Source organism: Choloepus didactylus, chromosome 18 (genome assembly GCF_015220235.1).
Source record: "Choloepus didactylus isolate mChoDid1 chromosome 18, mChoDid1.pri, whole genome shotgun sequence".
Lineage (NCBI taxonomy): Eukaryota > Metazoa > Chordata > Mammalia > Pilosa > Megalonychidae > Choloepus > Choloepus didactylus.
In genome coordinates this window covers 15,451,937-15,479,637 of record NC_051324.1, presented here as the reverse complement: position 1 = coordinate 15,479,637, position 27,701 = coordinate 15,451,937, and the positions used below count along the sequence as shown (strand labels likewise).

The 27,701-nt window shown below is 49.7% G+C and overlaps 1 protein-coding gene across 3 annotated transcripts in view; it reads left to right on the top strand.

The window, feature by feature from the left end:
* Positions 1-27,701, top strand: part of PITPNM3 (PITPNM family member 3) — a 129,639-nt gene that overhangs the window by 71,079 nt on the left and 30,859 nt on the right. For all 3 annotated transcript variants that reach the window (XM_037809585.1, XM_037809586.1, XM_037809587.1), the window contains 6 exons: positions 1,943-1,990; positions 19,972-20,048; positions 20,488-20,723; positions 24,418-24,607; positions 24,975-25,097; positions 25,535-25,719. In XM_037809585.1, the coding sequence (XP_037665513.1) occupies positions 1,943-1,990; positions 19,972-20,048; positions 20,488-20,723; positions 24,418-24,607; positions 24,975-25,097; positions 25,535-25,719 (859 nt within the window). The remainder of the gene's footprint in view (positions 1-1,942; positions 1,991-19,971; positions 20,049-20,487; positions 20,724-24,417; positions 24,608-24,974; positions 25,098-25,534; positions 25,720-27,701) is intronic.

The window sequence follows — 27,701 nt, the reverse complement described above, 5'->3', positions numbered from 1 at the left end:
TAGGACTCCAGTGAACTAATCAAGACCCACTCTGAATGGGTATGGCCCCATTTCCATGGAAACATTCAATCAAGAGGTCACATCCTAATCAAAGATGTCACTCACAGTTGGGTGGGTCACATCTCCGTAGAAACACTCAATCTGAAGGTTCCAACATAATCAACACTAGTAGTCTGCCCCCACAAGATTGTATCAAAGAACAAGGCATTTTGGGAGAACATAATACATCCAAACTGGCACACAGAAGGTGGTTGGAAAAGGCTGGAGAGTTAGGCAGAGTCTACTTTATGGAGATGCTTTTGTCTGTCAGACTCAGAATTTGGTGACGAGGAGCTGATGGAGGGTTTGAAGCAAGAGTAGCCTGGACAGAGCTAGCTTTTGAAAGATTAATCTGGCAATGTGGGAGGCAGAGAAATCAGACAGATCAACGAAGATGCTGTGGAATTGAGGATTTGTTGAGACAAGGGCTTCCTTCTGCAGCAGATGGGCATGGTATGTAAGTTAGAAGGTACAATCTTGCTGCAAAGCCATCAGGCAATAAACGTCGGGATCCTTAACAAGTTTCCTGACTTACGACCCAGAATTCTCCTATAGGTGTTTATAAGGAAATTATCCTTATGGAAAGAGTAGAGAGAGCTTTGACCAAAAGGATGTTCACTGCAGTAGTAATTATAATCGTGAAATTTTGGAACTGTCCACCAGCAGGATAATTGTAAAGCAAACCATGATATATTATCCCAATAGAATATTATATATGCATTGGAATGATGTTTATGGAGGTTTTGTAACTTTATTGGGGAACTTTTTATCCTTCAACATGAAGTGCAGAAAGTATATTCTGTGCTTCTTTATCATTTACACATGCCTCTGATGAGCCAGCCATTGAGCTAGATATGGGGAATAATGCGATAAATGGCATAGCCCTGGCTCTCAAAAGGCTACTTTGATTTAAAAAAAATGAGTATAGAAATACATAAAATGTTATCCATGGTTTTCTCTCAGTGATGGGATTATAAGGGATCTTTTTTTCCTTCTTATACTTCTTAGTGCTTTCCAAATTTTCAGTAAGGAGCTTGTATTACTTTCATAATATAGAAAAAAAGTGTTTTTCATTAAAAAAGAAAGAAGCAATGGTTCCATGAGATGGGATGCGATAGGAGGAGTTCTGTATTTGGCAGTGGGGGGCAGAGTTTTGTTTATTCATTCAACACATATTGACTGAGGAGCATTGTTCAAGGCCCGGGGCCACACCAGGAACAACACAGAAATCCCCGCCACCGTGGAGCCTGATTTACATGGAGAGGGAGGGAATAAGGAGGTGGACTCCACAGTACTTTTTGACTGGTTGAATACGCGAATGAGGGAGGGTAAAGAGTCATGGTTGACCCCAGGTGCCTTCCATGGAGGCAGGGGATGCAGGAAGAGGAGCAGTGCTGGACCTTCACTGTGGCCTCAGTGAGGGGAGGGAGCCGTGAAATAACCAGAGGAGGTGCCCAGGAGGCAGTGGGATAAGCAGGTCAAGAACTTAGGAGAGGTGTGGGCTGGAGATGGAGACTTGGCATCCATCTACGTGGACCCGACGTTCAACGCTGATGGACAATGTGGACAGAGAACGTGTGTAGAGAAGAGCAGTGCACAGAGAAACGTGTATAGAGAGGAAGACAGAGGTGAAAGGTTGGAGGAGGAGGAGCCAGGCCCTCTTCCCCAGGCACTGACATCATGGCTCCATGCTTGGCTTTGCAGAAAGAACCAAGAGCTGTGTAGGGCAGAGGCGGGAAGGCACGAAGAGGTGGGAAATAGCTCTGCCCACCCCCAGCTCCAGGGAGGGGGCAGCTCAAAAAGAGAGGAAGAGGCAGCCACAAGTAGCCTCCCTAGGAAATGGGGTATTTAGTCAACAGTGATGTGGGGAATCTGTGCTCATGTTTCTTTTCTTTTTCTGCAGGAGAAGGGACTGCACCCTGCACATCCAGCATCCTCCAGGAGAAGCAGCGTGAGTGAAGCCCGTCGTCCCCTGAGAGTCTTTGCTTCCCTGGGGATGGGCCAGAGCTCCCTGGACCTGAATCCCCTCCTGTGTCCATTCAGATCACCACCACCTTGCCTGTAGGCGGGATCCAAGGGTCTAGGGGTCACTTGCCTGGGTTTGGGCCCCTCTCTGCCGTGTCACTGAGCTCCTTGGGTTCTTGGATCCCCCAGACTTGGCAGCCCTGGTTTCAGACCCGAGTGAGAGACCTGGGGCTGGTGAGGGGGGAAGGTGAGCCCTCCAGAACAGATGGGCCCATGGAAAGCCTCATGGGTGTCATTTGCAAGTGGGAAGAGAAAGAGAGAAGGACAGGGATGGGGAGCAAGACCTCGTGTGCCTTTGAGACAGTCTCCTTTGGGTGACACAACACCAGGGAATCATGGATGGTGGTGGTGACCCTGGTGAATGAGGTCAGAGGCACCTGTTTGAGGCTTTGCCAAACGTTTTTGTAAAGAGGCTGCTTCTGCAGAGCCCAGGGCTTCCCAAGTCCTTGCTGTCCTTTGCATCATATTCTCCACGTTTTCTTCTGCCTGGGTTTTCTCAGGGGAATGAGCACAGGATTGGACCTAAGAGACCTGGTAAAGATATGTCAGTTTGCTGACTTAGTAACCTCAAGACATCTTGGTGGGCAGAGTCTGAGCTGAATCAGCTTGCTGTTGGTGGTGTTGAGTTTCGCAAGAGCCAGGGGTTGGAGAGGAGAGTCTACCTGTGCATTTGGGGATCCCTTATAATCCTATCCCTAAGAGAAAACCATGGATTACATTTTATGTATTTCTATACTTCTTTCTTGTGCTATTTGGAGCTGTGGCTGCAGCTTTGGGGGCCTCAGCCCACCCTGCCCATCACCTCCCCAGGCTCAAGCCTGAGGCCTTGCTCCAGGCTCTTCCATTCCTCAGATGCTGTCCTGAGTGCAGGGCACCTGTGACACCAGCCTTTACCGGCCCAGGGGCCAACCCTGAGTGGGTGGGTGTACAGGCCTTCCAGAAAGCTTTCAGGCATCTAACTTTCGGGGGCAATTCATAGACAAAGCCTCTTGGGGGCAGGTAGGCAGGAGTGCCTCTGTAAGGAGCACCCCCAAGGCTCGGGCCAGGAGGCCACAGGCAACAGGTGGGGCAGGACAGAGAGGGGCCAGTTTTCCTTCCTCAGCCCTTGTAGGCTGGGAGCAACTGGGCTTGGTGCCAGGAGGATGTCTCCACATTCCTCAGGAACCTGAGAGAGGAAAAGAGCCCAGATCATTCTTTCTGGGCCTCAGGAAGAGGAAACCACAGCAGCAGCCTCTGCGTGAAGCACACAGTGATGTGGGGCTTGTCGCCACAGTGCCAAACCACAGCTTGGCTTCCCACAGACCAGTTGAATTGATGAGATTTGGTGCCTTCTGAACCCGGCTGGAAAAATTGTGCCTAAGTAGGGGCATAGTCTCTCTTTTTTTTTTAATTTGTTGGCTATAGATCTTAGTCAGAATTATGTTGCTGAAGGCTGTCATCAAATTCTGCTTCTTAAGCGGATTCTTATTTGGTAAAGAATAATAGAAGGTGCTCAGAAGAATGTTGGAGCTGAAATGGAAGCACAGAGTTCATCTAGGCCAGTGGCTCCCGAGTGGAAGCCTAACATTTTCCACAAAGAGGAAAACAGTGCTGTAATGTGTTTTTTCCATAAAGTTGAATGTATTCAATTGAGACGACTTCTTTTTATCCCACAGTTATGTCTTACCTACATCTTCTGGCATTGAAAATATTTTTTTCTTTTATGAAATGATGATAATAATTGATAGTGCTTTGTTTAGATTTAATCTGAAACAGGCAAGATAAAAATCCGTGACCCTGAATACTAATAAAAAACAATAAAAGCAATGCCTTATATTTATAATGTGTTTCCCACTTACAGTGCATGGCTGTAAACAGTATCTTATTTAATATTTCCTCTTAGTTTTTGAAAAGTCATTAAAACCAAGTTGTGGGGTGGTACTGCTGCTAAAGCATCTGGGCTGAAAAAGTGTGCAGACCTGGTCCAAAGCCCAGCTTCTTCATTTACTAGCCGTGACACTTCAGACAAGTTACCGAATGTCTCTGAGCCTTGGTTTGCTCAGTTGAGGAAAGACAACCACGATGTTCACTTCCCAGGGTTGCTGAGGGTCTCAGGGACAAACTGTGCATGGCGCCAAGCTCTGCAGCTGGCACAGGTGGGCCCCCTTTATTACTGGCGGTTTGGATGAGGCTTGGCAACTGGAACACCTGGAGCAGATGTGAGGGATACATCTTGTCATTGCAGGAAGCCCAGTCTTTTAGACCCTTTGCTGGTCCTGTGGCTGCCTTGGTTATTTTCTCATACTTGTTCCCCATGAGTCTGAGTCTCCAGAGAGCCCTCCTGAGCTGGCCAGAGAGCCCTGGGCTTCTCAGGCGGTGAGTGGGGCTGCGGCTGGCACCGGCCTCTCAGCTCACTTGCAGGCAGGAGGGTGCAAGGTCTTGTCTGCAGTGGCCTTGGGGTGAGGGTGGAGGTCCTGGGATCCTCCCTCATGTGTGGCTGCCAGACAGACCCAGTCTTCCTCCTGCAGTTGGACAGATGGCCTGCCTGCCACCACTGGCTTGTGCTTGTTACAGTGAATTCTTGTTATTCATTGTAATTCTATTCTATAAAGTCACTGAGAACACTGAATTAGTAAATGATTGCCCCTGGGGAAACACAGGGTGAGGTTCCTGGTCCTGTGAGTCTCTGGTCACAACAGTTTTGTCAACTGATCAATACATAGCCTTGTTTTATGTGTTTCTGTTTAGAGACACCTTATTTAATATGAACTGTTGATTTGTCAAACCTGAATTCATGGCCACCAGCACCATGACTCACGTCTGAAGCGCATCGCGACCTTCCTGAGCTTAGGAACACTGGACAGCACTTCAGCACTTTGCTTGGGGGCATTTTAAATAGTGACTTCACCCACAAAAAGCACAAAAAATGCAAAGAACATGGCACTAAACATCCCATGAAAAAGCACTTGTTTACAGTGTGAGAGCTGAAACAAGAGGGCAGAGCGTGGCCTTGTTGGACCTCCGCTGGGAATGTGTACATCGGTGACTCAAATTTTTGCTGTTCTGTGCATGTTCACAGATGACCGCAAAAGTGCTGCGAGCATTGATTTTGGGTTATAAATAAATTTTAGCGACTAGACAAATTCACAAATATGGAATCTGTGAATAATGAAGATCAATTTTGGAATCAGACTTGAGGAAGCCTAGGGAGGCCTGGCAGGGGGTGGGGTGGGGTGGGGTTGGGGGTAGTGGAGACAAGGGAACTTGGACTGGGAGGCAGGAGACTGGAGCCCCTGCCTCTGGCTTGCTGTGCAGCCCTGGCTCCTCTCTGCAGCTCAGTCCCCCATCATGCGCTGTGCAAATAGTCCTTCTAGAGAAGATCGGTCTCCGATCTTCTGTTTCTGCCTCTTGGTCTCCTGGTTTCCTTTGTCTGCATCTCTCCTGTTTCTGTCTTGTTCGCTCTGCTCCATCTACACAGTAAGCACTCTTAGAAGTTTACTGCATTGTAACGTGGTCCAGGGTGCAGGGACTCCAGGGAACTTACCATCTGCCTGTTGAACATCACTCCTGTTCTTCTGTCCAAAGTGAACGGTATTGTTTTCCACAAACCCAAGCCAGAAACCTGAGGATCCGTCTAGTCCTCTCCCTCTCCATCACCTTCTGGGGCCCTCCAGCAGAGCTCTTGGACGCATGCATGTCTGTCCACGCCCTGTCCGTTCTCTGGTTGGAGCCACCATCTTCTCTCTCCTGGACCTTTGCCTGCTCTTCCTCACTGGTCTCCCTGCCTCCAGCTCTCACACTCCAGTCCTTCCTCCAGAGGGCCTGAGCCACCTTCTCAGTAGGCCAGTCTGGTCCTGATCACCTCCAATTAGTCTCCCACAAATTCCCTCCAATGAAGGATGAAACTTGCCTCATTCTCATCAGCTATCTCCCTTCCCTTCCACACTTCTGGGAGGTGCATGGAGCTCTGTTCCCATGGACTAACTGGGGAGCCTGAGCAGCCCATTAATCATAGAGGAGAGGACAGGACGGAACTGGTCTCCTCCACCTAAGACGGCAGAAGGGACTTGGGCTCCCAGCACTCTTGGCCTCTACTCTCCCTGCTCCATTCCCCAAAGCCTGGGTCAGGCCCACCCCTTACTGCTGTGACCTACCATCATCATAGAAAAGACTGAGGAAGAGCTATTGGTTAATTTGGGGCAGTTACTCCCTTCCTCTGCCCATGCCCCTCTGTCCAGATGCAGGTGCAGCTCCTGGGAGGGGGTCTGGAGCCCTCCCAGGAGACCCGTGGCTGCCTCACCCTCTCCGTCCCCTCTCCTGCCCCTCTCAGTAGTTCCATGATGTACAGGGTGCTGTCCATGCCATTGTCCTCTCTGATGTTCATGACAACCCGGGAGCTGGGTGGGCTACAGGCATCACACCCATTTCACAGTGAGAAAATGAAGACTCAGGGGGAGTAAATAAACTTTCCAAGGGAGGGGCTCAAACTAGCTCTTTTCATCCCTTAATCTCCAGAGCTCAGGCCCATGCCTTGTCTCAGCAACCTTTCCCCTGCAGATTCTCCCTCCTACAGTCACCCCAGGTTCCCAGGGAGGTGCCCCACTGTTGCTTACATCATACAAGTACCCCCTCAATAACCAGCCCCACTAAACCTTAGGATCCAGGATGTGCCCAATGCAGAAAAGGGTTTGTGAGTTGGAGATCTGTCTCCATGCAGGGGGCAGATTCCCTGGAAGGAAGATTTATCTATTATGGCCTCTGAGTCTGACCCCTGTCTGGGTTATAACCGTGAGCGGACCATGTGGCTCAAACATGCTGCTTGTCAAGTGGCTTTCAGGACAGTGACTGGCATAAGATGTGGGGAGCAGCAGGTAGCTGTCCTCAGCTGTGGGAGGGTCTGCCCATGGCCATGCCCACTCATTACAGTGGGTGCTCAGAGGAACTCTAGAACTGCAGAGTGAGCTGCCCACAGAGACAAACCTGCGCTCATCCCCAGACCAAGACCCCAGTAATGGTCCAGAGTGAACCCCAATCCTGGTTCCATACTAACCCTTGATCTTTCCCACACTGAACCTCTACCTTGCCACCAGCCAAGCCCTGGTGCTGAATCCAGCCCCAGATTGAGTCTCAACCCTGGTCCTGGACTGCGCTTGATGCAGAATGAATCCTGACCCCATTAACTGTCTCTCAAACAAAACTGCATGGTTGTTCCAAAGGGACAGAGAGAGGCGATGTGGATGGATCAGCATCTTCCTCTCATTGTGGGGATGCGGCTTGACCTCACATCTTGCTGCCCAGGGTCAGCAACCAGAAGGAGCAGCTGAACGCCCAGGACATCCATCAAGGGGCCCCCTTCCTGCACACCCTCGGCCCCATGGCCTCCCCAAGAGGAGTCTGTGCACAAGCATGGCTCATGAAGCCCCTTGCCCATGGCTGGCCTCCCCACTCCTCTGCCTGGTAACTGGTGTCTTTTCCTGGCCTGTGTGGGCAGCTTGCTGAGCACAGCTGCAGACGGGCTATATTTAGCCAACTTTAATGAGCTCAGGGTGGCAGACGTCCGCCTTGGGAGCACTTTTCTTGCATGTGTGTGTGTATGGCTATGTTCGGCATGGCCTATTCATGTGCATGTGTGCCCATGTGTTTGTGTGAGTGTGTTAGCATGTATGCCAATGCATTTGTGCATTCATTTACATGCAGGATCAGTGTGTGTCTATGTGTACATGTGTGAGTCTATCTGCATAGTGTCTGCGCTTTGCTGGGGATGTGTATAGCTTCTGCCACTTACAGGAGTGCAAAATGGGAACAAATCATTCATTCATCCATTTATTTAACAAATATTTAATGAGCATCTTTTACACCCCAGCACCTTCATAGGCTCTGGGGATAAAATGGTCTGAGGGCTGGGGGAGCAGAAGACAGTACTCAAATAGCCACAAAACTAAGAGTATTGAATCTGTCTCAGAAAAGAGCAGTGCATGGTGCTTTTGGGGGTGAGGAGGTTAAGAGTGGAAGGCCTCGGGGAGGAAGGGACAGTGGAGTTTCTGGGTAGGAAATATCTAGGCAAAGAGGCCATGGTTGGGGGGAACAGGCACAGCAAACTGTGCACAGTCCCTGTAGTGAGAAAGTGGTATGTCTGGAAATTGTTGAAAAGGCCAATGTAGCTGAACTCAGAGAAGGAGGGGCGAGTGGTGGCAGGTGGGACTGGAAACGTGGCAGGGGTAGGGGGTGGGACAGACCACACAGGGCTCTGGTTAGGATGTGGGAAGCCAAGGAAAAGGATGGGGTGGGTTGATGCAATAAGGTTTGCACAGAGCAATTAGAATCCAGTCCATGATTCCGTCAGGGTCCCAGCAAGAAAAGGAAGGCACCCACAAACCTTAATCCAAGGAGAGTTAAATAAAAGGCCTTTATTTACAAGTGAATGAGGTTTTAAGGACACCAAGGAAGCGCAGGGCCCTGAGGTCCTTCCCACCCCTGTAGGCAGCTGGGGCCTTCCTTAGAGGGACAAACTCGGGTGACCCAGCAGGGAGGCGGCCTCCCTCTCCCAGGTTCTCCTGTTGGTGCCTCCCACTGGCCAGACCTAACCAAGAGCCAGAGGGCGAGGGACCCTCAGCCCCTGGGGCCCAGAGCGGGGCCTCCAGAATAGGGAGTGGATCCGGAGGGGCAAATGGAGAACCTACGGCACAGTCCCCTGACTTACATGTGAAAGAGGAGCACTTATTTATTTATTTTTCTATAAGCCAACTTAATTTTGACTTTGAAGACCCATCTGGCTGTGGGGGTGAGAGAGACCCCTCCGAGCTTCCGGGGCCTTCTCCTTTCCTCATTCCCCTGTGTCATCCCAAAGTCCCCAGGTGTCTTCCCTGACACCTCGGTGGATATGATGTGTGTGCATCAAGTGCAGGGAGCTCTCCATCCACACTGTGAGCGCTGGGGGCCACAGGTCCCAGCCTGGCCGTCTCTTTTATCCTGGCCTGCAGCTCTGAAGTTGTTCTCCTTCTTCCCGGAGCAAGGAGACTGGAGTTGTGAGGGAAGCCCTCACAGGCCTCTCTCAGCCCCTCAGCCGAGAGGGTGGAGCGGAGATGTCTTTTCAGCCCGCGGACTTCTGTCTCCTCCAGTCCTTTTCTCCTGGGAACAAAAGGGGTTTTGGAAATAAAAGCTGGCAGCTCTGCCACAGACCTTTCCTCAAAGCTTTCCCAGAGGCAAAGAAGCCAGAGCAGGGTGAAAATACAGATTCGTTTCTCAAAAAACTACCCTGCTACATGCATTTCTAAAAATTCCTTTTTTTTAAACTCTCTTTTGAATAGGTAATACATGTACATTGTATAAAATTCAAAAGGAACAAAAGGGAAACGGGAATCTCTTCCTTCCCTGCCTCCCAGCTCACCCAGTCCTTCTCCCCTGAAGCAACAATTAGTACTAGTTTCCTGAATATCGTTCCAGAGATATTTTCTGCATATATGAACATACCGTAAATATCTATATATCTCTATATAAGAGCCCACACAAATGGGTGCATATGGTGCATTCCATTCCATACCTTGCTTTCCTCAGATATTAATATATCATTAAATTCCTGTCTCAATACATTGAGAGGCACATTGTTCTTTGTCAAAAAAGTGCACATTTTACTGTGATATGATTTAACTAGTCCCCCACTGATGGACTACTTCCTGTCTTGCGATGCAGCAGTGTCATTTTTGCATGTGGAATTAGAACTGCTGGGTCAAAGGGCATGTGCATTTTGTACTTTGAAAGATTGCCAAATTGCCCTCCACAGAGATTGGTTTTCACTCCCACCAGGAATGAACAGAAAGGACCTGTTTTCCCATACCCTACCTAAGTATCTGTTTATTAGACTTTTTACTCATTGCCAAGCTGAGAGGTAAAAAAAAGGTGTTTGTGGTAAATTTCATGAATATTTGTCTTCTTCAGGGTCCTAAAGTTGAGCATCTTTTCAGGTGTTTAAGAGCACATTTCCAGTTCCTTCTGTGGAACCCACATGCATTTTGAAGGGATTGGGATGCGGGAGTGTGTGGGTTGCAGCCAGCTATTGTGTAACTTTGTGTGTGTGCTGACTGCCCAGAGACCTGGAGGGCACCCCTTCCAGGCAGGGCCTGGGCGGACCCTAGAGGGGGTCTCTAAGGGGTAGGAGCCAAGCGAGCTGGGATCTGTATCTACTTTATCCTTTTGCTCCCGGTCACAGCCTCTCTGCTCTTCTTCCTCCAGGGATTTCTCTGAGGGTGCTGGGCTGTGGTGTGGGGGCATTTGAAAGAGTGAGGAGACCTCCATTTTCTTTCTCCTCTCCTTTGTGGGATGATGCTTCAGGAGGATGAAAGAGCCCTGGCCTGGTGACTGAGGTTCAAATTCCCACCCCACACTTACATCCTGAGATAAATCACTTAATCCTCCCAAGCTTCAGTTTTCTCATCTGTGACAGGGGGAGAGCACCCCTGACCTCTTAGGATTAATGGAAGATTACTTGAGACATTGTGTGAGGGCTAGAAACTCAAAACAAATCTTAGGAGGGCTATGTTTATTATAGAAGTTTCACCAAGATAGCAGAGGCTAACTCCTTCTAGCATCACCATGTAGCGAGTGGCAGGAGGGCTTTGTTGAGGTTTTATATCTGGAACCTTTGCTGGGCCTGATTCAAGATGGAGACACTCCTGATCTGTGTGGGGTTCCCCCAAGGGCAGGAACTTCATGGAGCTACTTCTGGGCTCACTCGCCTCCTGGTGGCCAACACCTGTTTTTAAGAGGCAAGTCTGGGGCCCAGCCCTGAGGTTCAGGGCTCAGCCTGGGCTAGCGTCTCTGTGAGAGGCTCATCAGCCCCTCGGAGAACTGAAAACATAATGCTGGCCTCAATAGCTAGATATATCCAGGCTGATGTGCCTGGATTCTGCCACTGGTAGGGGTAAAGAGTGGCAGGAGGGACCTTGGCCTCCAGATCCTCCCAACCCTGGATGAAAAGTCCCTCCCCAGCATCCCTGCTAAGTGACCAGTTACATAACTTGCTTGTATAACCTCAGTGGAGAAGAACTCCCTGCCTCCAGGTCAGCACAGGTCCTTCTTGAATTCTTGTAAACATTTCCTAAGTTGTGCTGAAACTTGGAACCAACTCTCCAGCAACTGCCCCTAATGTCATCAGTCCTGGTTCTGTCGTCAGTTCCCGTGACCCAAACTCTGCTCAGCAGTGATCTGCAGGCGGCAACCATGTCCCCTTGAGCTCTCTCCTCCAGCCTCCTAAGCCACTCTCTGCAGCCTTCATGCCTGCTCATCAGGCTCCAGGCTTGCCCTCAAAGTGGCCTAAGCTTCAGGGGACAGGGCAGGAGAGTTTCCTCTTCATTCTGGTCTATGGGCCCTGCTGGTTGAAGCAGCCACAGAGCCTCAGTGCTGCCTTTGGAAGCCTATTACCAGGACTCAGGCTGTTTGCAGTCTTTGGTCACATGACTGGATTGGTCATATGACCTGGTTCTCAGTCATGTGGCTTGGTGTTGCTCACATGACCCTGGTGGGTTGAGAGATCCTTGAAGGCATGTGTTGTATATGATTCATCTCAGTGTTTTCAGCCCTGACCCAGGCCAACAGAGAAGGAATTGGCAAATGGTGTCCAGTTGGTTTCTTACCCAAATACAGGACCTTAATTCCCTCATATCCTGTTTTGTATTTATTCTTTCCTTCCGCAAGCTTTTCTTCTCCTTTTGCTCTCCTTCATTAGCCTGCCAGGTCCCAGAGGGCAGGAGGATGGAGTACATCTAAAATAGCAGATTGTGCTTTATTTAAAAATGTTTCCATTGTAAGCATGGCACATGCTTGTACTGCCTATTCTACAGATAAATTGATAATTATTTTTAAACTAAAAGAAATATGGGCTTACTTAGAAAAAAATGAAAAACAGAGAAAAATAGAAAGTAAAAAAACACAATCATCCATTGTCCCACCATCCAGAGAAAACCACAGCAACCATTTTTGTGTGTTTCCTTCTAGTACCCTGCCCTCCCCACCTTCCCGTACCCAATTGTTTTTCACAAAGCTGGAGGCTAGGACACATGCAAAGCAGGGTGGCATGGAGCCTGGCTGGTGACCAAATTCAGTGGCTTTAAAATTGTGCCCAATGAAGGCCTTAGGCTTTGAGGGTGTAGTAGAAAAGTGAGGATCTGAATCCCCCAACCTGCCCCTCAACCTGCTTCAGCAAGAGCTAGTCTGCTTTTGTCTGTTTTGCAGATTGGTCTTCTAAGGAAAATTTCACTGGCTAAAAAGATCTCATTGTTTAATAAAATAAGGTTTAAAACCACCACATGAGGGCTCGTTGTCTCCTCTGTTTCATGCTGTTCCATCCCCATCTGGCTCGTGGTGATTGGTCCTACTTCCGGTTGTGGGTCAGCCAGAAATCTGTTAACTACACCTTCCATGTGCTCAGCCGCTGGGCCAGGGCATGGAGCCTTCTTGTGCTGCCTTCCACTTCACTAACCCACAGTCTTAGAGCTGCCGTCATGAGAGCTGTGGGTTTCCTTGACGGTTTGTTGTCCTGCTGGTGTCTCCCTCCTGCCCAGATGTCCTCTGCCCTTTGTATTCCCTTGAGCACCCAGGCTAGTGACCCTGCTCCACAAGCCAATGAGGGAAGATTGGCAAGATATGTTCCCAGTGAACCTATCAGAGCTCTAGGGGCCACTGCTTCCTTGTCTAAATGCTCTCAAAGCATTTGCTTGTTAATTTGTACAAGGATTTGCCTGGGAATTAACAGCAAGCTCCCTGGTTGGCATCAACCTTGAAAATCCAGTTGACATTTGCCACCTTTAGTTTCTTTGTTTCTCTTACTTTCTCCATAGACTCTCAAAGCAACTCAGCCATTAGGCTTACAGTTCCCTTCAGAGTCCTAGGGTCTAATTCTGCTGGACATGGAGACTTGAACTCACACAGGGCACCCATCTCCTCATGCTTGGACTCACAGAATCTCAGGGATCTCTAAAGAGGGAATGGAAGCCAACTGCCTGCCTTGGCAACACTGATGAGAGGGTGTCCAAGGCCATCCTCTGACTAGGGTATTCACTTCTCACTCATAACTCTTTCCACAGCCTGTCTCCTCCTATGTGAGTGTCATCTTCCATGTGGGTTTACTTGGGGGGCTTGGGGCCGTGGTCTGAGCTCCCTGCTCATTGCTGAATGAGGCTTTAGTTCTTCCATATTTATCTCCCCCATCCCACACCAGAACAAGCCATAACAAAGACATTGGATTCATCCAAGAAAACTTGATATGTTTATGCCTTTGTGTACTCCTTCCTCTGTGCTTACAGAGGATTCGATACTCTGTGGATACTTTGTAGGACATGCCAAATGGTCTCAAGCTAGGCCCAGCTCTGCTCAGTTGACCCTGGGGTGATAATGGAGGTGGAAGTGACTGCCAGGCGCTGGTAGCATGGAGGGGAAATGGCATGGTCAGCTTTAGCCAGGGACACTCCCAGCATCTTCCACTGAAGTGTTCCAGCAACTGGTGGCAAGACAGATGGAGAGTGTTGGGTTCTTCAGCCAAGCTGGGGTGCGGCTTTGCTTGGGCCTTGAGTGTGTGGGCGATGACCTTGGCTTTTGTTTCAAGAGCAGCATGGTGCATCAGGAATTAAAAGGAATCATCACAATTTGTGCCTTTCCAAGGCTGTGATTAAGCAAAAATAGCCTCCATTCTTTAGCTGGCAGGAGGAGTCGTGGGGAGCTGGGAGGGCCACTGGTCTCTAAAGTCAGTGTTGAGGCTGGCAGGGGTACTGCAAGTGGATGCTGTGATAGCTGGATTGCCTCAGACAAAAATATTGTCACAAAATCAGCTATGGGCTCACCTTACCCCAAATCTGGGCATGGCAGGAACCCAGCCTGAATAAGGCCTTGCAAACAAAAAGGAAGTGAGAGGAAACAGACAGCTTGACGACGTGATTCTGGGGCCCCTTGCATGTGGCTCCCACCACCCAGGACCTCCATTCAGAAGCTCTTGTCACCAGAGGCTCTGGGGAAGCCTCTGGGGTGGAGCCATAAAGCACAGGCCATGAAGCCAATGCCAGCCTATTCTAGAACTCCTGTAGATGCCCAGATGCCAGTACCCCTGGGAACTTTCAAGAAATGTGTTTCCCAGTGGATGATACTTCTCTGAACCTGATTTCTCCTGGGGACCTCATGCTTAGAGATGTCTCACATGCCATGTGCACCCCAGGGTCTTCATTGATGATAAGTTTTCACAAAACTTATTGCTAGGCCGTGAAAACTGATAAACCCCAGCCCTGCTCTCAAGGGGGAAATAGACAAGTAACCCACAGCAGTAAGCCAGGCCCAGCTCAGCATGCTGAGAAGGGAATAACCTTTTCTGCCTGGGTAGATCTGGGGAGTCTTTCCAGAGAGGGTGACATTCGACAGAGTTTTGAAGGACAAGTAGGAGTTTGCCAGTCAGTAAAGGGAGGAAGGGTGTTCCAGGCAGAAGGCTCAGCATGAGCAAAGGCATGGAGGAATGAAAGAGTTATGTCTTGTGGGTGAGTCAGAGCCAGTGGCCTCAGTAACTGTGGTGGGAACGTCTCTGGTTTTTATAAGAGCACAGCCCTTGTGGGTGAGGCGGCTTCTAGGCTGCCTTTCCGCTTGTTTACAGAGGCCTCCACTATGACTGGAGACATGCCTTCATGTGGGCTTACTCTGCTTCTGTCAGTTACCTCCCTGGTGCCCAGAATCTTGAGGGCAGGCTAGGTCTCCCCATTTGCTCTCCCAGAGCAAAGCATTTCTGGCTTTTGTGGATGGACAAAAGGAAGCGATCCTCCATCACCAAATAGCCTGGGAGGTGAGACTTCCCTTTGCTGGGGGAGAGTGAGGGATGCCAAGGACAGCCTTGTCCAGTTTCTGGCCTGTGGCTCCCATCCCCATGGAGCCAGGAACTACCTCAGCATCATTTGGATTCAGGATGCAGCACCTGCCCACCAATGCAAAGCCCAGAGCCCCACATTTGGCCCCAAGGGAGCCGACTATAGGCAGATTAGGATGTGGGTGCTCCTAGGTCTGTGCAATCAGTGAGGGAGCAGGACCCAGCCCCCACCTAATGGAGGGCATGGTGCCCAGGAGACGGCAGGGACCTCATGTCTTCCCTGCAACTTATTTATAGCCTCGCTATGGTAATTTGTGGCAATCACAGCATTTAATCCTATAATCACACTGCAAGCAGGCACCCAGCCCAGCAAGGCCCAGGAGCCATCCAGGGCTAAGGGAGGGACTGGGCAGCAGGGCAGGCGAGTGTGGAGGCAGCAGTGTCCCCACTGGCCTCCTCCCCATCTTGTCAGCTGTGGTCCCCGGCTCTGTGCCCCCCTCCCATGCACCCCAGGTAATAATAATAATAAAGGCAGCAGAATAGCATCTAACACTTAAATAGCACTCACTATGTTCCAAGTCCTGTACTGAGCTCTTTATATATAGTAACTCATTTATCCAGAAGACAGCCCTGTGAGGTGGCTATTATTATGCTCATACTCCAAATGAGGAAACTGAGGTGTAGGTCCCACAGCTAGAAAGAGCCAAGGTTTGAACTCAGGCATTCTGGCTCCAAAATCCCCGCCTCCAACCACGCCCTCCCGAAACCCAGCGGGGATGGGTCTCACAGGCCCCGCCCCCTGCCTAGGCCCTGCCCGCATTCTGAGCTCCTCGTGGACGCCTTCCTCAGAGCCGCGCGGGAAGCCACAGCTGCAGGGAGCACGGCCTCAGCATCCCCGGGAAGGTCCCGCCGCTGTCCTCCCACACACGCTTTCCCTGCTGGAATATTGTTTCACAGGCCGTGGAAAGAGAGCTCGCGGGGCACATCTGGACTTTCATCTTCCAGGTGCCACTTAGCCATCGATGCTTCCGTTTCTTCTCCCACAGACCCATCCACCTCTCTGGGAAGTGAGGCGGGTGGAGAGGATGGGCCCGCGCGTTGTCGAGCCCCGTCCTCGGTGGAGTGGCTGGCGTCGTGGCTGTGATTATGAGCGCGCGCGCGGGTCACCCTGGCTGCCTTCACCGGCCAACGCTGCCATCCTTTCTTCTACGGTGTGAGGCCTGGGGCAAATGGCCTGGTGATTTGAGCCTTGGTCTGTAAAATGCGGCTAATATCAAGAGAATTTAAACCCTAAGTGCCACGACTAGAAGAGATAATAAGAATAAAGGACTTATTGCCTGGGCGTAATAAGTGCTCAAAAAAATTGAGCCTTTCCTGTCATCTTTTATTATCATCCTGTCCTGACGGCAGGGCTCAGGCTCCTCTGCCTTCTGCCCCTGAATATCTAGCCAAGCCCAGGACAAGGTCTACAGGAAGTTGGAAATAAGGCAGGGAAGGAACCAGGGCTCAGAACAAGTTCTTGCTCCTCCTCATAAAAGCCCAATCCCTCCGTCACTTAGGAAACGATTTCCTGTCTGTGTGGGCAGCAGCTCGGAGCTCATAAAGCAGTTACCCTTAGACCAGAGCTGTGTCTGTGGGGACAGAATATTTCAGAAATGCACTTCCCTGTTGAGCAAAGCTTCTCAGTTGGAATTCTTTGCAGATGCACCCTCCCCTGGGGAGGGGAGAATGTCTCTGACACAGGCTGGCAAGGGCTTCTGGATGTACCTGGCACCTGTAGGGTCACCCACAAAGCCCCTGGGAAGGACCCCTCCCCAGATGGGAGGGACTCCTAGTAGGGCTCAGTAGGCTCACGGCAGGGGGTGGGAAAAGTGTGAAGAAGGAAAGGGCTATCCTTTTCCAGAATGGGCTCCTTTAAGAGATACTAATTCCCCTGGTTGAAGGCAAACAAGTGGTTCCCAGTTGAGCTGTGTGGTTCAGTCACCCAGAGGAAGAAGTACTTGTCTCATGGTGGAGGAAGGCGAGGAGGCAAGGACAGTGTGATGGAAGGAAGGATTCCTCAGGGTGGCAGGCATCATTTGGGGAGTGGTCTGATGTTTTTAAGGTCTTGCCCTGCCTGGGAGCCCAGTGTGGTGACAATAGGATTTCCATTTAGGTAGGTGTTAGATCAAGGGTCAACAAACTTTTCTGTAAAGGGCCAGATGATCAATATCTTAGGCGTTCTGGTAACTACTTAACTTTGCTGTTCCAATAAAACTTTATTTACAACAGGCAGCAGGCCATACTTGGTCCCTTGCCATGGTTTACCAACCCCTGTGTTAGAGGTACGAGGGCTCGAGAAGGGCTGGGTGCCAAGCAGCGCTTCCTGGAGGAGGATGCTTGGCCCCAGGAAGCTGAGAGAAGCAAGGGGGCATTTCTGGCAGTGAACGGCTTCACAGCAGAAGCTCATGGATGATGACCATCTCTGAGGGCCCACCTTCCCCTTGATTGTGGTCCCATAATTCTTCATTGCCTTGCTAGATCTCTGACGACTTCAGATATATTCATTGTTTTTTTTTTTTACTGTGGTTATATATATATGTATATAAACATGAAGTTGGCCATTTTAACCATCTGTTAAGTGTACAATTCAATGGCATTAAACTTATAATGTTGTACTACCATCAACACCTTCCATTATTAAAAACTTCTTTGTCACCCAGAACAGAAACGCTTTAAGCAAAAACTCCATTCCCCTTTCCCCACCAGTCCCTGCTAACCTCTCTTCTTTCTGTCTCTGTGAACTTTTTTATTCCAGATACTTCATATAAATGAAATCATGCAATATGTGTCCTTTTGCATCTGACTTATTTCTCTTAGCATAATGTTTTCAAAGTTCATCTGTGTTGTAGCATGAATCAGAACTTCATTCCCTTTTATGGCCGAATAACATCCCCTTGTATGGATATACCACATTTTGGACATTTTGGTTCTTTGGGGTATAAAGAGTGGGATTGCCAGGTCATATGGTATTTCTAGGTTTAACTTTTTTGAGGAACTGCCAAACTGTCTTCCACAGCAGCTGCACCATTTTACATTCCCACCAGCAATGTATGAAGGTTCCTGTTTCTCCACATCTCCCTAGCACTTATTTTCCATTTTTAAAATAATAGTCATCCTAGTGGGTATGAAGTGGTATCTCATTGTTTTTTTTAAAAAAATGCAGTTTTATTGAGATATATTCACACACCATACACTCCATTCAAAGTATACATCACATAGTTGTACATTCATCACCACAATTGATTTTAGAAGATTTTTATTACTCAAAAAAAGAAGAAAAGATTAAAAGAAATCCCAAAACATTTCATACCCCTTATCCCCACCCCCACCCCCATTATTGACCCCTGGCATTGGTGTGGTACATTTCTTACTGTTGATGAAAGAATATTAAAATATTACTATTAACCATAATTTGTAATAGGTGCATTTTTTAACCATATACCACTCTATTATTAACTCCTTATAATAGTGACATATGTTTGTTCTAGTTCATGAAATAACTTTTTTGTATTTGTACAGTAAATCACAGTCATTGTCCACTGCAGGGTTCACTGTGTTATACAGTCCCATGTTTTAACCTTCTAGTAACATACATGACTCTAAACTTCCTCTTCCAACCACAGTTGCACAAATAATTCAGTGCTATTAATTATGCTAAACTTCTTTCAACCACAATCGCTCACATAATTCAGTGCTACTAATTATGCTCATCATAATGTGCTACCATCACCACTATCCATTTAACATTTAATTTCAACCTAATTAAAAATTCTGCACATATCAAGCAACCACTCCCAGTTCTCTAGCCTCATTCTATCTCATGGTAACCTATATTCTAGATTTTATCTCTATGAGTTTACATATTAGAATTAGTTCATATTACTGAGATCATACAATATTTGTCCTTTTGTGTCTGGCTTATTTCACTCAACATAGTGTCCTCAAGGTTCATCCATGTTGTTGTGTACTTCAGGACTTCATTCCTTCTTACTGTTGAATAATATTCCATCATATGTAAATACCATATTTTGTTTATCCATTCATTGGTTGGTGGACATTTTGGTTTATTTCCATCTTTTGGTAATTGTGAATAATGCTGCTATGAACAGTGTGCAAACATCTGTTCGTGTCCCTGCTTTCAGTTCTTCTGGGTATATATTGAGTAGTGAGATTGCCAGATCATATGGCAGTTCTACATTTAGCTTCCTGAGGAATCGCCAAACCATCTTCCACAGTGGCTATACGATTTTGCTTTCCCACCAGCAGTGAATAAGTGTTCCTATTTCTCCACATCCTCTCCAACACTTGTAGTTTCCTGTTTGTTTAACAGAGGCCATTCTAGCAGATGTGAAATGATCATTGTGGTTTTGATTTGCATTTCCCTAATGGCTAATGATGTCGAGCATCTTTATATGTGCTTATTGGTCATTTGACATATCTTCTTTGGAGAAATGTCTACTCAAGTCCTTTGCCCATTTTTTAATTGGGTGTTTGTCTTTTTGTTGTTGAATTGTAGAAGTTCTCTGTATTCTGGATGTTAAATCCTTATCAGGTATATGGATTCCAAATATTTTCTTCCATTCTCCAGGTTATCTTTTCACTTTCTTGATAATATCCTTTGAGATCAAATGGATATTTAAAAAAATATTTTATCCTGCTCCTTTAGTTGTTTTCAGAGGGAGGGTTGGCCCAAATTACCATCCTTAACTGAGAGTGGAGGTCATCGGGTGCTACTCTTATTATTGCTTTTGGTGGTGAAAAAAGGCAGTACAGTGCCTTTCTAGGGCACCCCCTTCTTTGCCTTCGTATCAGTAAGAACCTAACTCCACTTGCCTCCATTTCATTAGGAAGAGAAAGAGCTTTGTGTTGTGCTGATTTCCGAGGCAGGGGACAGGATGGAGTGACTCTTGCTAGCTCCAGACAGACTCTTTAATTTCAGCTCACCTTTAAGCTGAGGCCTCACCTGTGCCACATGGCCAGCTGGGACCCAGGCAATGTCCAGTCATTGCAGGCAAGCCTGGAGATGCTCAGTTCTCCTTCTGCTCTCTCCACAGGAGAACTGTATCGGGTTTCCTTGAGAAGACAGAGGTTCCCAGCCCAGGGAAGCATCGAGATTCACGATGACAGTGAGGTGGGTTGGATTTCTGAGGGTGTCAGTGGGGACACCCTCTACGATTGGGATTTTAGGAAGAACCCTAGGCTGGCAGTCTTCCTCGTTTTCACTGCAGCTCTTCATTTGACTTGCTGTGTGACCCTGGGCAGGTTCCTGTCCTTCTCTGGACTTCAGACTCCCGTATGAACCAAAGGGTCTCTCATGACCTTTCCATCCCTAACATTGAGGGGCTTGCTCTCCTGGCACACTGTGCCCCTCACACTGAATGCATGGGGGCTGGAGGGCTCCCCCACAGTGAAGTGGAGGCAGATTGGGCCCAGAGCCCTGTCTGCAGCCATGGTGCCCCACACATCTGCTTCTCTGGGTCTCTTCCCCCGTATGCTCTACATGTCTGCTTCTCTGGGTCTCTTCCCCCATATCCCTGCTGCCCATCCTCTCTCCCCGATTGCCCTCTCAGGAAGGCTGTCCGCAGCGCTCCTGCAAGACGCACGTCCTCCTGCTTGTGCTGCACGGGGGGAACATCTTGGACACAGGCTCGGGGGACCCATCGTGCAAGGTGGCCGACATCCACACCTTTAGCTCCGTGCTGGAGAAGGTCACTCGTGCCCATTTCCCCGCTGCACTGGGCCACATCCTCATCAAGTTCGTCCCCTGTCCTGCCATCTGCTCTGAGGCTTTCTCCCTCGTCTCTCAGTGAGTCAATTTCTGCTGGGTTGGTCTGTGGCTGGGGATGGGGGATTAAGTGGAGGGGCTGCTGTGGCCCTGGGAACCCTTGGTTGATCATGAGCTCGTCCGGTGGGAAGGGGTCAGTGAGATCCAGTGAGATTGAATCTATAAGCACATACGCCCTGCCTGGAGCTGGGTGGTTCCAGGGTCCTCAAGATGGCTCAGTCTCTTCCTGGGCTCCACAGGCCCAGATGAAGAAACTGAGGTGTTGAGAGGTTGAGCAGCTTCCCCCAGATTAGCCAATGAAGCGGAGCCAGGGTGGAAACCAGGCAGGCTTCCTCCAGGGCCCACACACTTACAGTCCAGTAGGAACATGTGCTGACACTCAGAGGAAATGTGCAATTCTACATGTAGGTCAGGGCAGACTTCCTGGAGGAGGTGATTTTTGGGTGTGCTTTGAGAGCAGCATAGCCTGGATAGGTGCATGAGCTCACAAGTCAGCCTGGATTTGAATTCCGGCTGTGTGACCTTGGGGAAGTCACTTAGCCTCTCACTGTCTCTGGTTCCTCATCTGTAAAATGGGGAGCATGATAATAATAACTACATCAAAGAGTTGGTATGAGGATTTGGTGAGACAGTGAATGTGAAGCAACTCGCACAGCGCCTGCATATGCCAGCTGTGATGGGCATCATTGACCTCTTAGGTGAGGAGGGCCTTCCCAGTGGGCTGGGGAGAGGTACATTCTGGCTCCCAGCAGAGAAACTGGCTGGAGGTGGGGAAGGTGGGAAAAGGTGGAGCCACCAGAAGTAGAGACCCTGGTCACTCGGGATCGAGGCAACACTCACCATGGGCTCACTCAGGCAGGTCCTGCCTCCCCGTGGGCCTTGGTTCTTCATCCAACCTTTCCAGTATCTGTGGGGGATAAACCGAAAGACCTGAGGACCTGTGGGATATCCCACACACTTTCCAGAACCTGAGGGCTCCGGCTGCCCCCCAGGCCTGGCGTCTGCCCAGCTGACCGAGTCCAGGAGTTGGGAGCCTGCAGCCAAGTGAGAACCCTGGTGGCTTACAAATAATATGTGTGGACAAGGCCCCAAGCACCTGCAGGTTCATATTTTTTTATAATGCAATTTTATTGAGATATATTCACATAACCTACAATAATTGAAAGTAAAGTCAGTCGTTCACAGTATCACATGGTTGTGTATTCATCACCAAATCGATTTTTGAAAATTATCATTACTCAAAAAAAAAAAGAATTAAAGTAAAAATAAAAGTAAAGAAGGACACCGAAAACATCCCCTACCCCCCCCCCCACTGTTGACTTACCTTTTGTTCCCATTTTTCTACTTATCTGTCCATATGCTGGATAAAGGGAGTGTGAGCTATAAGTTTTTCACAGTCACATGCTCATACCGTATAAGCTATTTAGTTATACAATCGTCTTCAAGAATCCAGGCTACTGCATTGCGTTCAACAGTTTCAGGTATTTCCTTCTAGCTATTCTAATACACTAAAACCTAAAAAGGGATATCTATATAATGTATAAGAATAACCTCCAGAATGACCTCTCGGCTCTATTTAAAATCTCTCAGCCACTGAGACTTGACTCTGTTTCATTTCTCTTCCCCTTTTTGGTCAAGGAGGCTTTCTCAATCCCATGATGCCAGGTCCAGGCTCATCCCTCAGAGTTATGTTCCATGTTGCCAGGGAGATTCACACCCCTGGGAGTCATGTGTCATGTAGTGGGGAGGGCAGCAAGTCCACCTGCAGAGTTGGCTTAGAGAGAGAGGCCACATCTGTGCAACAAAAGAGGTTCTCTGGGGGTGACTCTTAGGCACAATTATAAGTGCAGGGCCATATTTAATGGAATATTTGACAAATTGCTGGGACTGGAAGCTGGAACCCTGGGAACATTCTGCAGTTCTGGGTGAGAGAGAGGCAGGGGATACCCCTCCTGCCCCACACTGCCCCCCTCCCATCTGCTTGGTAGAGCCTTGAGACAAGCCCCGGGCATAGCCTTGTGGAGTTAGGGGAGGGTAGAAAGGGAGCCCCAGCATAGTGCCGGGATGTGGGGGAGTTCCCAAGCCCGCAAGGGAATGGGAGCTGGTACTCGGTCAGATGTGGCCTTGAGTTGGGGCTCAGCTGAGCCACCCCCATCCCGGGTCCCAGCAAGGTGGTCTCCCTGCCCTGGGGGCTTCCAGCTGGGAAAGGAGATCATGGGGATGGTGAGCAGGAAGGTCCCTTCCCTTCTCTGGAACTCACTGGACCTTTCTGTTTGGGAAAGGAAGGAATGTTTCTTCCCCACCGTGGACCAAGAGCAGATGCCCTCTCTGACTTATCTGTATTCCTGGGACATATCCAGGGCAGATCTCATTCAGAGTTGGAAGGAAGGAAGGAGGTTAGGTCAGTAGTTTCCCAACTTGGCCCATTGTCCAAACTCCTGGTAGGATTCTTGTTTACCATGCTGCACCCTGACGGAGCCCAGGAATCTGCATCTTTGACGGTGGCTCACAGCTTGCACTGGGCAGCGGGTTTGGGGAACCATCGAGCTCGTATCGGCGGTCTTATTTCCTTTACATGCTAACAGTTAGAGAGTTCATTTGCTCGTTCGTAATCAATCTCAGCACACCCCACCCCTATCCTCTGGACATCTGACCTCGAGGGCCGGGTCACCCAGCCTTCCACAAAGACGGATGGCCGGCCACTTGAGGGGACCTCTCCCCCAGGCAGCTCCTTCCAGGGCCATCAATCATCTGGTAATCACTGCTGGGAGGAAGCTCCTCCTCAGCTAATTAAAATCTCTCCGGCTGCAATCGAAGCCTGTTTCCTCTCATTTGTGTTCTTTGGAGATGAGGAATGGCTGGCGGGGATGTCCTTGCACACTGTGAGGACTCCGCTACCTGCTGAGGGTGCCCTGAGTTCTGTCACCTGCCCTAGTTTCTGTCGTGTTCCCAGTGGGATTCGCCAGGGGCTCTTGGTCAGCCTGAGCCTGAGCTATGGGAGAAGGGCAGGCTCTGGGAAGGATGCCCCAGAGGACAGAAGCAGGCCCCAGGGAGGTGGCCTAAGATGGGTGGGAGCTGCCCAGAGAGGGAGGAACTTGCTGGTGGGGAGGTGGGGGAGGAAGGGGGCACCATGCAAGGGCTGGACAACCTGCTGGTCATGGGGATGCTGCAGGGAAGGCTCTCTTAGTCCTTTTTGTGGTCTCAGACTTTTCTCAAAGCCGATGAATGCCCTGGCTCCTCTCCCCAGAAAAAAGGACACACAATAATGTGCATGCAGCTACGTGCCCATCACCCAGCAGTACTGACCCCCATGCCCTGCAATCCCTCTCTTCTCCTTTCTTAGCTTCTCCCAAACCTTCCTTGAAGCCTAGTTCAAATTTTACCTCCTCTAGGAAGTCTGCCTTGATGATACATCCCCACCCTGATGCACACCAGGTGGCTCCCCAGGTGGCTCCCTGCACACAATCAGAGTGTCCTGTGGGGCCAAGCAGAAGAGGGCAGGGAGCACTGCTGTCTCCTGTCTACCATGGGCTGCCCTCCCACCCCCTGCCAGTGCTTTGTCTCGTCTGGCTCTTGCCTGGATCCTCCCGGGGACTCCCTGGAGTGGAGGGTCCAGTTCCTGGCCAGCTTCTGCTCTCTTCTGTCCAGTCCTCAGTCCCAAACCCGCCTACCTGCCTGCTCCTGGCTGGGCTTACCTTGGACCCCCTGTCTACAGCCTGAACCCCTACAGCCATGACGAGGGCTGCCTCAGCAACAGCCAGGACCACGTCCCTCTAGCTGCCCTGCCCCTGTTGGCCATCTCCTCCCCGCAGTACCAGGATGCTGTCACCACCGTCATTGAGCGTACCAACCAGGTCTATGGAGAGTTCCTCAAGTCTCCGGATGGGATTGGCTTCAGTGGGCAGGTAGGACAGCCCGCCCTCACCTCCCCTGCCTTGGCCCCTTTTAGGGTTGAGATCTGCTGGAAGGATCCAGACCTGTTTGTTCCGAATCCTAGTATCTGAGATGGAAGGAGGCTTTGGAGATCTTCGAGTTTGTCCTCATTTTACAGATGGGAAAACTGAGGCCCACCATCTGAATTCTGAGTTTGAGCCTCATCCCACTCCCCAGGCTGTCCTGGCTCTGGGCTAAACCCTGGCCCTGGGATGAGCACCCCTCCCCACCTCCGGGCTCTCTCAGCTCCTTCCTGGGAAACTGCGCCCTGCTCGGGCTGGGTGGCTGATGTGGGGGTCCGCGGTGGGTAGGCCAGCAGCCCAGCTATGCCTCCTCCAGGTGTGTCTCATCGGGGACTGTGTGGGGGGCCTCCTGGCCTTCGATGCCATCTGCTACAGCGCGGGTCCCTCGGGTGACAGCCCTGGCAGCAGCAGCCGGAAGGGAAGCATCAGCAGCACCCAGGTGGGGGGCCAGATGGCGGGGTGGGGTGGGGGTCTGTCCTCCCCCAGCACAGGGGAACAGGGGCCTTTCCCAGGGAAGGCAGTGTTGGGCTTCACACTGGCTCTGGGATATTCATGTTACAAAGAATTCTGTCCTGATCCTGTCAGAGCAGAGAGATTTTGACAGGCGAGGAAACTGAGACCCCGAGAAGGCTCGCTGAGGTCTGGCTCCCCAGACAGCTCTCAGGAGCCCCGTGGATGCAGGAGACAGTGTTGGGCCCTGGGTCCCACCATGATTCCACGTTCCTTTTGGAAGATGTCTGGCCTTTCACATCTTAGGAGAAGGGGGCCTATTTGTGCCTGTTTTCTCAGTGGGAGGCCTGGGTGGTGGTGGGGAGGCCGAGTCCTGGGGTCTCTGGTGACAGCTGTGTCTCCTGCCCTCTTCTGCTTGTCCCGAAGGACACCCCTCTCGTGGTGGAGGAAGATTGCAGTCTGGCCAGCAGCAAGCGTCTCAGCAAAAGCAACATAGACATCTCCAGCGTGTTGGAGGATGAGGAGCCCAAGAGGCTGTTGCCACGGAAACAGAGTGACTCCTCCACCTATGACTGCGAGGCCATCACCCAGCATCATGCCTTCCTGTCGAGGTAACGCCCCCTCCCTGTCCTCCACCTTCCTACCAGGAAAGCGGCCATGGCACAGGGGACCTGGGACTCACAGTTGCCTGGGAGACCCGTGACCAGTCATAATTCTCAGGCCCTTTCACAGGAGCCCATATCCAAGTATTGAAATGCTGGGATCAAGTCCACTTCCCACTGGCCCCACCCCAGGCCCACCTGCACCTGCTCCCTGCTCTCCCCCAACTTGCAGAGGGATGGGGAACCAGCTGTTTTACCTCTCTAAGCCCAGCTTCATCTTCTGCAAAAGGGCAAGAACTGCCCAGTCCACCTCACTGGATGGTTTTTTAAGAATCTAGTGGAATTACAGATGAGGGTGTGTTTTGTGAGCTACCCCATGTGTGTGTTCTTATTTCTCAGATGAGAAAGCAGAGGCCCAAGGAGGTCAGGAACTTTCCCAGGGTCCCACAGCCAGGAACTGAAGAGCTGGGGTCAGAATTATGGTCTCCCAATGCTCAGTGTAGTGCTTTCAGCATGATTCTCTTTTATTCCTAGGCTAGGCAGGCCCCCCACAGACCTGTCCACCCTTGAACTTTCTACATGAATTACCTGAACATTAGTTCAGGATAAAAATGGGTTTTGAACATGGACCTAAATTGGAAGGAATACCTCCTTCCTTCTTCCCTCTCCTCTCAGCTCCCTCTCCCCTTTCTCCCTCCTTCTTTCTTACCCAAGCAGTAGTATGAGGTCATCACAACCTTTGGAAAATATATTTCACCACCCAGAGGGAACCACCATTAATAGTTTGGAGTATTTCCTTTCACATGCTTTGCATATAGTTTCGCTTAAAAGCAACAACAACAACAACAAACAAAATGCTTACATTATGATCTTTTCCCCAGATAATTAAAAATTGATGAATATTGGTAATATCCTTAATGGCTCTATAATATTCTATTAAGTGAATGGACAGCAGCTCACTTCGTCAATTCCAGAAATTGGACACTTTGGCTTTTTCCACTTCTTCGCTATTATAAATAGCACCACAGTGAACATCTTTGTGTATTGATATTTTTGTGTATATGAGGGTTATTTCACTCAGAGGGATTCCTGGAGGAGGAATTTCTGGGTCACAGGCTCTGCAGATTTAAATCTTTGCATATTTAAAGCCGTACCGATGTTATCCTTTAGAAAAGCAGCTACATTCAAGTCAGGGTTGCAAGGTGAAAATTTTCAACATTTCTGGTTCATCTTTGAAAAATCCTTTAGGAAAGCCCCAAATTTGGGGATTGAAAAGAAGTTGGAGGCCTTCAGCAACTGGTCCAACCCAGCCAGCTTTCCCTCTGGGGTAGGGACAGATGGCTGTTTCTTTGGCAATTAAGTAGTTGGCGTGTATTTGGGGACCACGCTGTACATGAAATATGTATTGTTAAACACCAGATTATCTCTTTGCTGTGAGATGCTCATATCATGAGATGCCTGAGGGCATGTGGGAACTGAGCATTCACAGTTCCGGACTCTTGCTGACCCCAGAGGGTGTGCTCAAGAGGGGGTGATGGCAGAAAGCAGGTGGGAGTTTTGTCCACTCCATTTAAATTTTCTCTACAATTCTCTTTCTCCTCTGACTCTAGTATTTCAGTTGAATGTGCATTCAGTTCATTCATATGTCTTGCAATCCCACTATGGTGTTTTAAATCCTGAGCTGTGTCTCAACAGTGGCTGGAAGGTTCTGGAGGGCCCTGTGTCTCCTCCTGAAGTTCATCGGTCCATCCCAGGTCCATGGTCGAATATGTACTCAGACTCTTTTGGGGGCGGGGAGTGCCTGGAATGAGAATGTTTGGATTTCTGGGCACATCTTGTGTTTCTCTCTCAAGCTCTGCTTTGTCTGTGGGCTGGAGGGGAGGACCAAGCAGTTTGCATCTGTGTCTGTGTGTCTGTCACCTGGATCATGAGTTACCACTAAAGCCCTGATCCTGGCAGACCTGGCATTACCCAGGTGGCCTGGGCATTGG